Consider the following 17,051-nt stretch of genomic DNA (forward strand, 5'->3'; position numbering starts at 1 on the left):
GTGACAAGTGGGCTCATTGTCGGATCTAATTGTCAGTGAATGAATGGCAGACAATTCATGCAAAAAATAAAAACTCATTCATCCATTCCAACAGTTTTATTTGTCAAAATCTTTTGAGTAATCACTTCGTACAATGACAGGTACAACTTCGCATTTCCAGTGCACCTTCATACGTGGATAATAAAGAACCATGTGTTCAAATGTAAATTGGTTAAAATTAGCAGAAAATTAAACAGAGCAGAATGTATAACAGCATTATGTGTATAGAACATAAGTATAAGAGAACAGAAACCGTACAGGTACATGTCTTTACAGACTCAAATCAAAAGGCTAAACCCAAAACATTTAGGCCATATCCTAACTTAAGGTCCAAGTGTGTAGCTCACATGTTTCTTGTAAATTATGAATCAATTACAATGGAAGATTTGTGCTTAAAATGATTTATGTACTCAAATCTCTAGTCATGAGTCGGCCCTACAGAAAAGACTCAAATTGTCATATTGCAACGTTTACATTTTAAGTGCAGGCTTTTTCTATGTGTACTATAATCAATACTCTTTCAAGTCTGTACACCTCCATATCAAGGTAGAATGGAACCAAGATATTCAGCATTTCCTCGTTGGCAGTGGTGCCTTTGACCTTCACGACCTCAAGCTGACGTGCGGTGGGGTGGAAGTTTGGCCACCGAAGTCCCCATTGTGTTAAGGGCAGCATGGATACGGAAGTGTAGCCTCGACTCCATGCTATAACCCTTGTAGTTCTGCCTGTAAACATCCAGATACGTCTTAATAACATTTACTCTTCATCCCAGGCAACAAACAATGCATCTAAAGTAGTGCTGGTTTCAATTGACACTTACTTGGCATTTTCTATGGTGGTGGTAGCCTTCCCCAAGTCTCCTTGCTGCTTGTAGAGAAGACCCAGTTCATACATGCTGTATGGCACCAGGTAGCAGTCATGCTTGATCCTGTTTTCACTGTCAAAACAAATCACAACAATCAGATTGTAAGAAAGCCAACAGATCTATTACATTTGGGTGAATCAATAGTCTTAGTAGATGGCGGGCTGCCCCCTGAGGTGCCACACAAACCACATTCCTCAATGATCAGAGAATGGTGATAATAGCCTTACCTGGAGATGACGTGTGTGAAGCAGAGTTGGGCCTGGTCCAGATGGCCCAGGTGTCGCAGACACAGCCCCTTCAGCATCTGGACCATGCACTGGTCATCCACGTGGTACTCTGATGGATCTGGGAGAGGAAAGAAATAAAAAAACCTTGATTATTCTGTGTTAGACAGGGGCTGACGGACCAGAAATCAGCCCTGGCATTTCTACCACACCTGACCATTTTCCCCCCTTGAGACCCCCACACCGTCCCATAGATTAGACCTAGAGCATTGTGAAGGTAAACTCACTTGGGTCATTCTTCAGTTGCTCCTCTGCTTTCTCGATAGTGACCAGAATGCTCTCTGTCAGTTCAGGCCTTTTGCCAATGATGGTGAAGCCATTCCAAACGTATATCATTTCCTGTCATGAGGAAAATGCATTTTAGACCTAAATACCACATTTTAAAAGTTCCCGTATATTGCTTTGACTAAATAAATAAAAAAGAAGAGTTCTCACCACGGCAGGAATCACCAGCGTCACTGGGGTTGCGGCGCTGTACCGCTGAGCCTTCTTCGCGGCGAACTTCTCCGTTGGGATAGACTTCCCTGCAATCCTCAGCCGCAGGCTCTCCACTTGCCTATAAGACACACGAAAGTAGCCATAGCTATAAACCTTAACAACCCACCTTCCCTTTGTAATAGTGCCTTCTGTTCAGTTTATGATTCATGTAAATATTACATTTATGCCATCCTGAAAATATAGTCATCTTTTTTTTGGTGTGGTCCTACTTTCTTTCAAGTTGTATAGTATCTTTGGGTGCCATACAAATAAAATGTCTTTATTGACAACACATACCTGAACAACTGTTCCACATTCTCCCCAGTTTTCTTCACCTCCTCCTCTGGCATCATGCTGAGGATGGAAGCTTTGTGGAACACGTATACAGCCTGCCAGGAGAGAACAAAAGTCACAATGAATATGAGCCATCTGTACCCAGACCTCCAGGGAATATACCAGTTTTAGAACATGGGGGAGCTGTAAAGAGCAAGGAGGAAAGACCGTAAGGGATGGATAAAAACATTTTAAGTGAAGAAGGAGAGTTACTGGAAAAGGACCTTAATCTGTGACCGGGAGGTAAAATGGTTTTAGTTAGGCTGCTAGGGCAGCCTAGCGGTTAGTGTTGGGCCAGTAACCGAAATGTCACTGGTTCATGTACACAAGGTGAAAAAAATCTATCGATGTCCACTTGATCCTAATCTGCACCAGAGGGCATCATACCACTATGGTACGATAAAATAACACATTTCACTGCACCTTTCCAGTGTATGCAACATCAACAAAAAGTGTGTGTTCTATACCTGGGAACTCCATCCTAAATGTTTTAGTCAGGCTGCTACAGGTGTACTATACCTGGGAACTCCATCCTAAATGTTTTAGTCAGGCTGCTACAGGTGTACTATACCTGGGAACTCCATCCTAAATGTTTTAGTCAGGCTGCTACAGGTGTACTATACCTGGGACCTCCATCCTAAATGTTTTAGTCAGGCTGCTACAGGTGTACTATACCTGGGACCTCCATCCTAAATGTTTTAGTCAGGCTGCTACAGGTGTACTATACCTGGGACCTCCATCCTAAATGTTTTAGTCAGGCTGCTACAGGTGTACTATACCTGGGACCTCCATCCTAAATGTTTTAGTCAGGTTGCTACAGGTGTACTATACCTGGGAACTCCATCCTAAATGTTTTAGTCAGGCTGCTACAGGTGTACTATACCTGGGACCTCCATCCTAAATGTTTTAGTCAGGCTGCTACAGGTGTACTATACCTGGGAACTCCATCCTAAATGTTTTAGTCAGGCTGCTACAGGTGTACTATACCTGGGACCTCCATCCTAAATGTTTTAGTCAGGCTGCTACAGGTGTACTATACCTGGGACCTCCATCCTAAATGTTTTAGTCAGGCTGCTACAGGTGTACTATACCTGGGACCTCCATCCTAAATGTTTTAGTCAGGTTGCTACAGGTGTACTATACCTGGGACCTCCATCCTAAATGTTTTAGTCAGGCTGCTACAGGTGTACTATACCTGGGAACTCCATCCTAAATGTTTTAGTCAAAGGTGTACTATACCTTTTAAATGTTTTAGTCAGGTTGCTACAGGTGTACTATACCTGGGAACTCCATCCTAAATGTTTTAGTCAGGCTGCTACAGGTGTACTATACCTGGGACCTCCATCCTAAATGTTTTAGTCAGGCTGCTACAGGTGTTCTATACCTGGGAACTCCATCCTAAATGTTTTAGTCAGGCTGCTACAGGTGTTCTATACCTGGGAACTCCATCCTAAATGTTTTAGTCAGGCTGCTACAGGTGTTCTATACCTGGGAACTCCATCCTAAATGTTTTAGTCAGGCTGCTACAGGTGTACTATACCTGGGAACTCCATCCTAAATGTTTTAGTCAGGCTGCTACAGGTGTTCTATACCTGGGAACTCCATCCTAAATGTTTTAGTCAGGCTGCTACAGGTGTTCTATACCTGGGAACTCCATCCTAAATGTTTTAGTCAGGCTGCTACAGGTGTTCTATACCTGGGAACTCCATCCTAAATGTTTTAGTCAGGCTGCTTCAGGTGTTCTATACCTGGGAACTCCATCCTAAATGTTTTAGTCAGGTTGCTACAGGTGTACTATACCTGGGACCACTTGCTCTCTTTGCAGAGAAGGTCTGCATACTGGTATGCCTCCAGCCAGTCCTGCTGGAAGGAGTAGGACCACATAAGCTCCCAGTAACACAGATGGTGGATCTGACGCCACTCCTGCTGTGCAGCTATGCACTCCAGGAACTTCTTCTGGGCCTGGCGGACAGATACACAAAACAAGGAGATATGGTTTTTATTAGACAGAGGGGTCGATTTCATAACTTGTAACATCGCAGACAGGGTCATATTCATTAGGGCACAGCATAGCAAAATGCTTTGCAGCAGAACACAAGCGTTTCTCATTGGACAAGTTTAGGAAGTTGCTCCCAATTATGTTTTCTTCCATTTGGTACCTAATGAATACAACCCAGGAAAATGTATGAAGATGCCATTCTTAAAAAGGGAGATTACTCACAAATTCAAAGTTACCCTTGAGCAGAGCAATCCTGGCCTGGTAGAAGAGAATGAGGGCCCCCTAGAGAACAACCACAGTCAATGTTAACGGAGGAGATGGGCAAGTGGGAGGACCTTGCAGGAGGGGGACTGTTCACTTACATGGGGGAACTTTTCAATGTAGGGCTTCAGAAGAACATCAGACTCTTCCAGGTTCGCCTCACCAGTACCTATAGAGAAGGTAAGACAAGGCATCAATGTGAATTAAAACCCATTATCTAAGGATACATTTAAACAGGCAGTCCAATTCTGCCTGTCTTTTTCAATAATTCATCTTTTGTCCAATCAGATCAGTTCTGAAAAAGATTTGATGTGAAAACACCTGATTGGTCAAAAGATAAATGAGTGGAAAAGAGATCACAAATGGATTAAATGCTCTTCACATAAGAAACCAGCTGAAGACAAAGTGACTTTGTAAAGCATGACTGCGACAGTTGATGATCACAGTACTGTCGTAACAATGGAGCAGTTTAGCACCACCAGAGGGCATCCTTTATCCTCAAAACTCCAGTGGCCTGTGGCATTTAAGGAGTAAGTCAAATGTTGCCCTTAGACACAGGTCTTGGGTCCTTTTTGGGTTTTCCCCAATTTAGGGTTCAGAGGTTATGGTAAGGTTTCGGGGAGGGAAAGCTGATCCTAAGATCTGTACCTTACCCAGTATGACGCTGATGTAGAGGTGGTACATCAGGAGGCACAAAGTGCTGAGGATGGAGCGCAGGCTGTTGCTGGCTGCCCCCTCCCTCAGCTGGGACAGACCCACTTCCTGCACAACAAGCCTCTATCAACTACATCCACTTCATTGCATCGTCATAATTATGAGACATAATGGGAAGCAAACTAAAGAAATGTATAATTTCAAACATTTACAGATGTATTCTTTTTTTACTTATGCAAGCACTCCGTTTTTGGGGGACAATAATTACTTTGAAGAAAAATAGACTCCCCACTTGGACTATCCAAGAGAAAAGGAGTGTTTTGCAAGGCGACCAGTGTGTGATGCTGAATAGTCTGTCAGAGAGAGAAGTGGTGAGACTGCTCCTCGTCACCTACCCGGTCTCCAGAGAATCCCATCCACTCCAGTAGTCTGAGGACCTTGCTCGGCAAGAGAGACAAATACTGAAAGAGGAAAACCAAATGGTGAAGATAGTGACCTCAGCATCTGAGGACCACAAAACAAAAATCCCCCTTCCATGTCAAGGAAAAAAACATTCATAATTTTTTTTTGAGTTGAGAAAAAACATTTGTAATCTTACATTTGACCGCTTTAGCAACTCTTATTAATCTGCCTGTCCTACCATCTTCTACCTCACCCATAACGCTGAAGCTGAAACACCAACGCTCTTACCAAGTTAAATGAACCAATGCCCATGTTCACACCGCTCCTGAAGTGAGTTTGTGTGCTCATCTGGTCAGACTGGTTCTTTGCCATGGTTGACATAACATCACATTCCCTTGTAGAGAGGAGCCAAACAGGCATTTGGTTATTTTATAAGGATCCACATTAGACATTGCTAATGAAGCAGCTACTCTTCCTGGGGTCCACACAAAACATGACATAATACAGAACATTTATAGACAACAGCAGCTCATGGACAGAATGACATATTGAACTATGAACTTGAGTACAGTATCAACCATGCAAGATCTCCCAAAATACTTGACTCTCAAATGTGACCCTGCTAAAAACAATCACTGCTTGATAACATCTGATTCATTGCTTTCTAGTGCATCAATTCTGAGAACAGTCATTCATATACTGAAAGCACAGGAGGCTGGTGACAGGATGGTAGAGGCGGCTAATAATAAACTGGAATGGTGTGAATGGTATCAAACATATGGAAACCACGTTTGATGTGCTTGATACCATTCCAGCCATTACTTTGAGCCTGTCCTCCCCAATTAAGGTGTCACCAGCCACCTGTGGCTGGACTACCCAAACACAAAACATAATATCCTTTTCACATTATATCATCAACCAGTTCATGTGAAACCATGCAAGACCAGGGTAAGTCGTGTGAAGAAAAAATAAAATAACTAAATCAAAAACTGCCCACTTGTAGATCAGAAAGCTGTTGCGGATCTTCATGCCTCCTTTGATGAAGCTGATCATGCTCTCGTCCAGAAAAGTGAGTACAGCCTTCTGCAATAGCGTCTCAGCATAGCACAACTCCGCATGCATCTCCTCTGCAGCGGGCATGGAGCAAAAAAAAGAGAGGTGTCCGTCAGTCAAAAGTCCAGAACAGACCCACACATTTAAACCAATGTGGATGTAGTACATGTAAACAGTGCATTCGGAAAGTATTCAGGACCCCTTCCCTTTTTCCACATTGTTACGTTGCCTTATTCTGACATTGATTAAATACATTTGTCAATCTACACACACAATAACAGGTTTAGACATTTCTGCAGAACATAGAAATGTATTTACAAAAGTATTCAGAGCCTTTGCTATTGACCCTTTGAAATTGAGCTCAGGTTCATCCTGTTTCCATTGATCATCCTTGAGCTGTTTCTACAACTTGATTGGAGTCCACCTGTGGTAAATTCAATAGATTGGGCATGATTTGGAAAGGCACACACCTGTCTATATAAGGTCCCACAGTTGACAGTGCATGTCAGAGCAAAAACCAAGCCATGAGGTCAAAGGAATTGTCCGTGGAGCGCCAAAACAGGATTGTGTTGAGGCACATTCCCAAGAAGAATCAAGGCTGTAATCGCTGCCAAAGGCGCTTCAACAAAGTACTGAGTAAAGGGTCTGAACATGTACGTAAACATGATTTAAAAAAAAAAAAATTAATTAGCGAACATTTCTAAAAACATATTTTTGCTTTGTCATTATGGGGTATTGTGTGTGTGTAGATTGAAAAGTCATTTAATACATTTTAGAATAACTTAACAAACTGTGGAAAAAGTAATGGGGTCTGAACTTTCCAAAAACTATACTGTGCATATATTATAATTATGCTACAGAAAATAGTATTTTAACCCCATGTGTGCTGGGCATCCTGAAGCATGACAACCCAAACAATAAAATACATGAAATCAATCAAAAGGCCAGTCATGAAACATGTATATTTCAGTATGGATGACACGTATGGATGTCTAGATGTCGACATATTGATATCCTCCTTTATAACCTACAACCATCACGGAGATGGTAGCCAATCACACCTTCAGTTAAGTCGTCAGCTGGCTGCTTGTAAAACATCTCAGTGATGGCCTCCACCACGGTAGTCTTTTTCCGGAACCTGTGATGAGATAACGTACTGTGTTAAAGTTACAATCCTTAGTTGCTACATCTACCTTTGGACAAAAATGTGTAATATGTACACTACGATTGATTCTTGAAGAATATAACACAGATAAATGCCTCATGAGCGTAGTTCAACTGTCATAACCAAATGTACATGTTGGGTTCTGATGGGGTAACTCCAATGTTTGCAAACTAACAGTCCTTTTGCATCATCCATTGTTGGATTACTCCAGGTCCATCCTTCAGCTCTTTACCAAAACAGAGGCGGGGTGTCGGCTTAGCTATTGTTTCGATTCAAGACTCTAGCTCTAAGTCCTGCCATTGCCCAACAATGTCTGAATCTGACGTGTGAGATAAAGCTTCTTCAATGCATTGGCAATTGAAACTTTATAGAATGAGATGCCCTACATTCATGTCATTTCTATGAGAGAAGCAAAACCGTACATCTGGCACGTCTGCAGAGACTCCTTCAGAGCAGTCATGGCCTTTTCAACATCCTTGGGTTCAAAGGTCATGCCCGCCTGCATGGCCAGCATGCTGCTGTAGCCCACAGCGTGGTACATACTCTGGCTCCTCCTGAGAGAACATGACAAAGCCCTTCAGAAACAGAAGAAACTCGAGAAGCATTTTTATTGAGAAATGGATCCAATGTGACCAACCAATGAATATACACAGAGAAGGTGGACAGTTTCTGGTAGCCAATTAGGACAATTTGTGTTGGCAATATTGCAGTAGAATACACTTTACCGAACAGGTCATCGCCAATCACTATTAGAGACAGACATGAGCAGTTCATCTTAAAGCATGTAAAGCCTCAAGGCAAGCTATGATGAAGTTGACTGGGACATACCAGGGTCTGAGGAGATCCAAGGCGTCTGAGAACCGGTTGTTGAGGAAGAGGTCAAGGGCTTTGGCACTATCCTGCAACGCAGTCTCTAAATCCATCTGGGATTTCCTGGGAAGGGAAACAGAAGTGCAGATCAGGTGTAGTATTTCTCCAGTAATGTTCCACACATGGATGTCATTTCTAGAGTCCTGTCAAAATCAGCCAAAGGGTTACTCAAGTACTATTTGAGAAGGTTGGGTAACAAAATGTCCTAGGCGGCATAAGGTCATTTATTGGCGTAATAAAACAAAACTCACAACCCATGCGATTCCAAACTGTTCAAACCCCTCTTGCTGGCGTTGAATTTGGAAACTTTAAAGCTACTTTCCTATAATTCGACACTCTTCCATGTCTTGTGTGTTTATATGATACCAGGGGTCAAATCCCAACAGAGTTCCTAAAAAACTTGAGTCCACATTGACCCTGTTCTGGGTCCGGATTGCAGTCCACCAGTTGAGTATGGGGGCTATAGCAATCACAGCATGTGGCAGACTGTATTAAATATGTATTTAGACACAGAACACAATGTGTCTTCATCGGCTGAGATTTGTGCTGTAGGCATTAATACTGTAACTATGGTTACATAGCCCTTTTTACATAGAGGGAAGAGCTAAATCAGTGTGTATCTTAAAGACTTGTGAAGTAGGAGACTTACATCTTATCAGGTACCAGGAGAAAGGGATCCTCTGGGTCCATCTGAAAGTCAAGGAAATCAAGTTTATCAACTGCACAAGGAGCCATCATCAGTGCCTAGCCATTCTGCAAGCCCTTTGGCTGTGTTTATACAGGCAGACATATTTTCATACTTCTCTCCACTAACTGGTCTTTTGACCAATCCCATTGGAGCTTTTCACATCTGTTCTTTTTCAGAGCTCTTTTTCAGAGCTGATCTGATTGGTCAAAAGGCCAATTAGTGGACAAATATAAGACATGGGATAAGTGTAAACGTAACCTCGTGAGAATCAATCGAAATACCATCGCAGTGAATTTATTTTTCATCTTTTGGTATAGCAGTGCATTTGTCACAGGATTCCCATTGGATAATTGAGAATGTTGGCCTCATTCAAGTTCCTTAAGTGTATCCTTCCTTACCCTCTTCCTTGAGGTGTTTCTAATCAGTTATTACTTCAAAGGGAAGGCAATAACAAAGAAGTCCCTTACAGTGAGGGGTTTATTAATCCTTGTTCACACTGCAGGCCTTTACGCTCAAATCAGTTTTGCTTTTCTAATCCGCTTTGGAATACTGACTGTCCAAACCGCAAGTTACAAGTGACCAAATCGGCTGGGTGTGTGTTCAGACTGCAGTAATTTGGTGACATGGCTATGCTAGTTGTCATAGTAATGACGGGTGTGTGCACAGTGGTGTAGGCTGATTGGTGGTGGTGCTCGTGGTTCCTTTCACTCAGAAGTTATATAACAAGCTAAGGTGACAACAATGCCTGCCATGGACGTTTCCCAGGTGCTTGGAATACTCAATCAGTGTAAAGAAATGTTTTGAGCTTCAAAGAATAAGACGGTCCAACTTTCAAAATAGTTGACTGCTAGCCACAGTTGACTGCGAGCCACAGCAGTCAACTAGCTAGCTGTTTAGCTCTCTAGCACACAAACTAATTTGTTTGTCAACAATTAACAAGCTAGTTAGCTACCACATGTTCTTGTCAAACTGTCGTGGCTCGCAAATAATAAGATATGCAGAATAACAGTCTAAAAACCACTTCAGGGCAAATAAATCAGATTTGACCGTTAAGACAAGTCACAGGACCAGGAATCAGATTTGTACCGGACTTCAAACGACCAACAAAAGGGCTTTGAAGCGGGTCTTAAAATAACCGATTCCATGTGCTTTTTGGCTGTTCAGAATGCAGGAAAAAGAAAAGACTCTTTTCAGAAATGCAAAAAAAAAATATGGATTTGAGTAATTTCAAACTGCCAATGTGAACAAGGCTTTAATACCCCAGGTGAACCAGGTTACTGTTGATTGCATTAGTTTTAGAACCGTGCTGCTTCCTAGGCGTGAGCCAGGTGCCCCGTTTTGGCCGATGGCGAAGTTTTAAAACAAAATTGACGTAGGTTAGCTCTTTACACTCATACCTATCTATATACCGGTTCTGAAAAGCCAATTTTGATAAGTGTCACTGATAACTGAACTAAATGACTAAAACCCCATAGCACTCACTTCTGTCATCATGAAGTGCACTGAGAGACTACTCAAGGATCATATCACCGCCACCTTACCAGCCACCCAAGACCCACTTCAGTTTGCATACCGCCCCAACAGGGCCACAGACGCAATCGCCATCCCACTGCCCCATCTCATCTGGACAAAAGGAATACCTATGTAAGAATGCTGTTCATTGACTACAGCTCACCATTCAACACCATAGTACCCTCCAAACTCGACATCAAGCTAGAGGCCCTGGGTCTCAACCCTTCCCTGTGCAATTGGGTCCTGGGCTGCCCCCAGGTGATGACGGTAGGAAACAACATCTCCACTTGGCTGACCCTTAACGTGCTCAGCCCCCTCCTGTACTCCCTGTTCACCCACGACTGCGTGGCCATGCACGCCTCCAACTCAATCATCAAGTTTGCAGATGACAAAACAGTAGTGGCCTTGATTACCAACAAAAAAGAGACAGCCTATAGGGAGGAGGTGAGGGCACTCTGAGTGTGGTGTCAGGAAAACAACGTCAACAAAAGGAGATGATCGTGGACTTCAGGAAACAGCAGAGGGAGCACCCCCCTATCCACATCGAAGGGACAGCAGTGGAGAAGGTGGAAAGTTAAGTTCCTGGGCGTACACATCACAGACACTGAAAAGGTCCACACACACAGAGAATTTGGTGAAGAAGGATCAACAGCGCCTCTTCAACCACAGGAGGCTGAAGAAATTTGGCTTGTCACCCAAACCCTGACAAACTTTTACAGAAGCACAATTGAGAGCATCCTGTTGGGCTGCATAACAGCCTGGTACGTCAACTGCACCGCCCTCAACTGCAAGGCTCTCCAGAGAGTGGTGCGGTCTGCACAATGCATCAGAGGGCAAACTACCTGCCCTCCTACAGCACCCGGTGTCACAGGAAGACCAAAAAGATAATCAAAGACAACCACCGAGCCACTGTCTGTTCATAAGGCGAGATCAGTCCAGGTGCATCAAAGCAGGGACCGAGAGACTGAAAAACAGCTTCTAAAACAGCCATCACTAACTGTAGGCTGCTGCCTACATTGAGACCCAATCACTGGCCACTTTAATAGATGGATCACTAGTCACTTTAAATAATGTATACATATCTTACATTACTCATATCATACACTGCTCAAAAAAATAAAGGGAACACTAAAATAACACATCCGAGATCTGAATGAATGAAATATTCTTATTAAATACTTTTTTCTTTACAAAGTTGAATGTGCTGACAACAAAATCACACAAATTATCAATGGAAATCAAATTTATCAACCCATGGAGGTCTGGATTTGGAGTCACACTCAAAATTAAAGTGGAAAACCACACTACAGGCTGATCCAACTTTGATGTAATGTCCTTAAAACAAGTCAAAATGAGGCTCAGTAGTGTGTGTGGCCTCCACGTGCCTGTATGACCTCCCTACAACGCCTGGGCATGCTCCTGATGAGGTGGCGGATGGTCTCCTGAAGGATCTCCTCCCAGACCTGGACTAAAGCATCCGCCAACTCCTGGACAGTCTGTGGTGCAATGTGGCGTTGGTGGATGGAGCGAGACATGATGAACCAGATGTGCTCAATTGGATTCAGGTCTGGGGAACGGGCGGGCCAGTCCATAGCATCAATGCCTTCCTCTTGCAGGAACTGCTGACACACTCCAGCCACATATTGTCTTGCATTAGGAGGAACCCAGGGCCAACCGTACCAGCATATGGTCTCACAAGGGGTCTGAGGATCTCATCTCGGTACCTAATGGCAGTCAGGCTCTGGCGAGCACATGGAGGGCTGTGTGGCCCCCCAAAGAAATGCCACCCCACACCATGACTGACCCACCGCCAAACCGGTCATGCAGGATGTTTCAGGCAGCAGAACGTTCTCCACGGCGTCTCCAGACTGTCACGTCTGTCACATGTGCCCAGTGTGAACCTGCTTTCATCAGTGAAGAGCACAGGGCGCCAGTGGCGTATTTGCCAATCTTTGTGTTCTCTGGCAAATGCCAAACGTCCTGCAAGGTGTTGGGCTGTAAGCACAACCCCCACCTGTGGACGTCGGGCCCTCATACCACCCTCATGGAGTCTGTTTCTGATCGTTTGAGCAGACACATGCACATTTGTGGCCTGCTGGAGGTTATTTTGCAGGGCTCTGGCAGTGCTCCTCCTGCTCCTCCTTGCACAAAGGCGGAAGTAGCGGTCCTGCTGCTGGGTTGTTGCCCTCCTACGGCCTCCTCCACGTTTCCTGATGTACTGGCCTGTCTCGTGGTAGCGCCTCCATGCTCTGGACACTACACTGACAGACACAGCAAACCTTCTTGCCACAGCTCGCATTGATGTGCCATCCTGGATGAGCTGCACTACCTGAGCCACTTGTGTGGGTTGTAGACTCCGTCTCATGCTACCACTAGAGTGAAAGCACCGCCAGCATTCAAAAGTGACCAAAACATCAGCCAGGAAGCATAGGAACGGAGAAGTGGTCTGTGGTCACCACCTGCAGAACCACTCCTTTATTGGGGGTGTCTTGCCAATTGCCTATAATTTCCACCTGTTGTCTATTCCATTTGCACAACAGCATGTGAAATGTATTGTCAATCAGTGCTTCCTAAGTGTACAGTTTGATTTCACAGAAGTGTGATTGACTTGGAGTTAAACACAATGTAAGTGTTCCCTTTATTCTTTTGAGCAGTGTATGTATGTACTGTACTTTATACCATCTACTGCACCTTGCCTATGCCGATCGGACATCGCTCATCGATATACTTACATGTACATATTCTCATTCACCCCTTTAGATGTGTGTATTAGGTAGTTGTTGGGGAATTGTTAGATTACTTAGATATTACTGCACTGTCGGAACTAGAAGAACAAGCATTTCGCTACACTCGCGTTAACATCTGCCAACCATGTGTATGTGACCAATAAGATTTGCTTTGACCTTGGGACACAGGGGCTGTACAGTAACATGCACATAGAATTAGAATATCAGAATGGCCATCAATCTTCTTATGATGGAATAAATGTCAGTCATTTTGGTCAGGGAGTTGGTCAACCATCTTTGCCAGCGCTGTGATAATATACTGATTAAAAATATAAACGCTACATGTAAAGTGTTGGTCCCATGTTTCATGAGCTGAAATAAAAGATACCATCAATGTTCCATATGCACAAAAACCTTCTCAAATTTTGAGCACAAATGTGTTTACATCCCTGTTAGTGAGCATTTCTCCCATTTACCAAGATAAATCGATCCATCTGACAGGTGTGGCATATCGAGAAGCTGATTAAAGAGCTTGATCATTACACAGGTGCACCTTGTGCTGGGGACACCAAAAGGCCACTGTAACATGTGCATTTTTGTCACAACTCAATGCCACAGATGTCTCAAGACTCGAGGGAGTGTGCAATCGGAATTCTAAGTGCAGGAGTGTCCACCAGAGCCTTTGCCAGAGAATTTAATGTTAAGTTCTCTATCATAAGCCACCGCCAATGTCAAAACTCATTCTGATTGGATGGGCATGTCTCCCAAGTGGGTGGCCCCTGCCCAGTCATGTGAAATCCATAGATTATGGCCTAATGCATTTACTTCAATTTACTGATGTCCTTATATGAACTGTAACTCAGTAAAATCGTTAATTGTTGCATGTTGCCTTTATATTTTTGTTCAGTATATATGCACACCAAAATGACGATCTGCTTCTCTGAATTGCCTTGTGAAAGTCTAACACTAAGACTGTATTTAGTAACTTAGCTAGCCATATTGGCAATAGAACACACTTTCAAATGCCCACCTGACCAGTTTGCAATTTAGTATGGACCTTTTTAGAATGCGTAAACAGTAATTGTGTGATGGCGGGGATGCAGGGTTGTGTTCCATAGAAAACAACTCCGCTTGCTCTAGTAGTTCCTCAACAGCACAGCTAGGAGAGCCCTATTGGTATGGTAGTTCCTCAACAGCACAGCTAGGAGAGCCCTATTGGTATGGTAGTTCCTGAACAGCCCAGCTAGGAGAGCCCTATTGGTAGTTCCTCAACAGCCCAGCTAGGAGAGCCCTATTGGTATGGTAGTTCCTCAACAGCCCAGCTAGGAGAGCCCTATTGGTATGGTAGTTCCTCAACAGCACAGCTAGGAGAGCCCTATTGGTATGGTAGTTCCTCAACAGCCCAGCTAGGAGAGCCCTATTGGTATGGTAGTTCCTCAACAGCCCAGCTAGGAGAGCCCTATTGGTATGGTAGTTCCTCAACAGCCCAGCTAGGAGAGCCCTATTGGTATGGTAGTTCCTCAACAGCCCAGCTAGGAGAGCCCTATTGGTATGGTAGTTCCTCAACAGCCCAGCTAGGAGAGCCCTATTGGTATGGTAGTTCCTCAACAGCCCAGCTAGGAGAGCCCTATTGGTATGGTAGTTCCTCAACAGCCCAGCTAGGAGAGCCCTATTGGTATGGTAGTTCCTCAACAGCCCAGCTAGGAGAGCCCTATTGGTATGGTAGTTCCTCAACAGCACAGCTAGGAGAGCCCTATTGGTATGGTAGTTCAACAGCACAGCTAGGAGAGCCCTATTGGTACGGTAGTTCCTCAACAGCCCTATTGGTACGGTAGTTCCTCAACAGCCCTATTGGTACGGTAGTTCCTCAACAGCCCTATTGGTACGGTAGTTCCTCAACAGCCCTATTGGTATGAAAATAACTGAACAACTTGCTATTTAGAGCATTTACCCAAAATGCATGTCTTGTTTTTGGCTTCAAGGACGATAACAATTGTAGGCTATAACACATGTGCATTGTCACGCAGTGAGAACGATAATTGAGATAATCCAAATAATGAATGATTACCTAGTTGGGCAAACTTTTTTACTTCTTGCTGTAGGCCCACATCATCCTCTTCCTGCATCCCTACTTGTAGCCTACCTGATTCTGGTATAATGCACTTTCACCTCTCACTATCAGTCTTGCATGTGCATGTTCCTGAATTAATATTCGATATTTTAACAGATCAAGCTCGCTGGTTTAACGCAAAATCATTTAGCTATAGTGTGGATGTAGGTCTGTTTTTGTAATACTGAGTTTATGAATGCAATTCATCTGTAGCCTATAAACTGCATGGTTTCCCGACTTTTAGTGGGAGGACAACACACCATATCTAGAAAATATTAACTTATTTTAGAAATTGACTCCAATTTTACGTGGACATGGTGTTTATTATATCAATAGATGCGCTTACAGCCCTTTACAATGCCATCTCTCGCATAACGAATTTTACGACACAAAAATATCCTACCATGTCCAACGAACAAATTAGGCCTGTCTGCATGCATAAAATTGTACCCGAAACCTCCTATTTCCATCACAGCGGTCTTTGTTGATTTGTTTAGAAGGTAGCATATGACTTTAATAGCATAACAACTGGGGATGGAAACGTGGTTAGTAAAGCAGCCCACTTAATTGTTACTCAGAAATGATTTGAATTTGAGATTAAAAAAAAGGCAACATTGGACCTTTTAAAGAACAAAACAATGAAGCTATTAGGCAGCTTCGACCAAATTACACTTTCCAACTCTAAAGTAATGTGTATGATGCTATACAACAATTATATTGAACGCTTCTATAGAAAGTAGGATTTGGCCAACAACAACAAAACAATGTTGGTCAGTCCCATGATAGAAGATTATTTTAGTGGACATACAAAATAACCCCCAAAAATTACATCACAATTTTATCCATAGAAGGGTCCTTTGGAAGAAGGACTGTTGACATATATTTAACATTGTTATTGAAATGTAACCACTTTAAAATCCATGGACAGATCTACAAGGACTGATCATCAATGATATCAACATTACAGATTTAACCTTTAAATAAAATGTAGGCCTATTGAACATTCAAATAAAAATAAGTAAAAAGGCTAAAAACGTCTTACCTTTTGGATGTTCCCATTCTTCACGTGAGCCATGTTCGATTATCAAATAAAGAAGAAACGTATTTATAAATACATTGGGGGGAATAGGTCTAAAAGATACCAGTTGTTGAAAGAAAGAATAGTTCTCTCTGAATTTAGACGAAAAAAATAGCTATTGGGCTTTGGAGTTAATCTTTCACCAGAAGGAAGAGAACTTGCCCATTTGACACCTTTATAAAATAGCCTACTAAATTATGCATGGTGGGGTTACATAATCAAGGACCCACCCACCTAAATTGCAGGGCTCCGGAGTGGCGCAGCGGTCTAAGGCACTCCATCTCATTGCAAGAGGCGTCACGACAGTACCTGAGTCGAAACCAGGCTGTATCAAATCCGGCCGTGAATGGTAGTCCGATAGGACGGCGCACAATTGGCCCAGAATTAGTCCTTAACTGACTTGCCTAGTTAAATAAAGGTTAAATATACATTTTAAAAATGCAAAACGCAGCCCCACAATTAGCCTGTATTAGAGAAGGGGTTCGATTAATCTCGCCCGGGCACCCGTTTAGGCGTGTTTTTGCCCGGCTGAAAG

At 43.3% G+C, this 17,051-nt stretch overlaps 1 protein-coding gene across 1 annotated transcript; it reads right to left on the reverse strand.

Annotated features, from left to right (window-relative positions):
- Window positions 1-81: 81 nt before the first annotated feature.
- LOC118380394 (tetratricopeptide repeat protein 39B-like) lies at window positions 82-16,687 on the reverse strand. The gene is made up of 18 exons (XM_052511395.1): window positions 16,481-16,687; window positions 9,052-9,092; window positions 8,361-8,465; window positions 7,955-8,086; window positions 7,429-7,505; window positions 6,312-6,441; window positions 5,603-5,708; window positions 5,308-5,373; window positions 4,912-5,020; window positions 4,360-4,427; window positions 4,220-4,279; window positions 3,799-3,960; window positions 1,963-2,054; window positions 1,624-1,744; window positions 1,416-1,527; window positions 1,132-1,249; window positions 860-976; window positions 82-764 (listed from the first exon to the last, which is right to left on the reverse strand). The coding sequence occupies exons 1-18, from the start codon at window positions 16,511-16,513 to the stop codon at window positions 650-652; spliced, it is 1,764 nt and encodes a 587-aa protein (XP_052367355.1). The 5' UTR covers window positions 16,514-16,687; the 3' UTR covers window positions 82-649.
- Between the last annotated feature and the right edge of the window lie 364 nt (window positions 16,688-17,051).

This window comes from Oncorhynchus keta, unplaced genomic scaffold (assembly GCF_023373465.1).
Source record: "Oncorhynchus keta strain PuntledgeMale-10-30-2019 unplaced genomic scaffold, Oket_V2 Un_contig_6766_pilon_pilon, whole genome shotgun sequence".
Taxonomy (NCBI): Eukaryota; Metazoa; Chordata; class Actinopteri; order Salmoniformes; family Salmonidae; genus Oncorhynchus; species Oncorhynchus keta.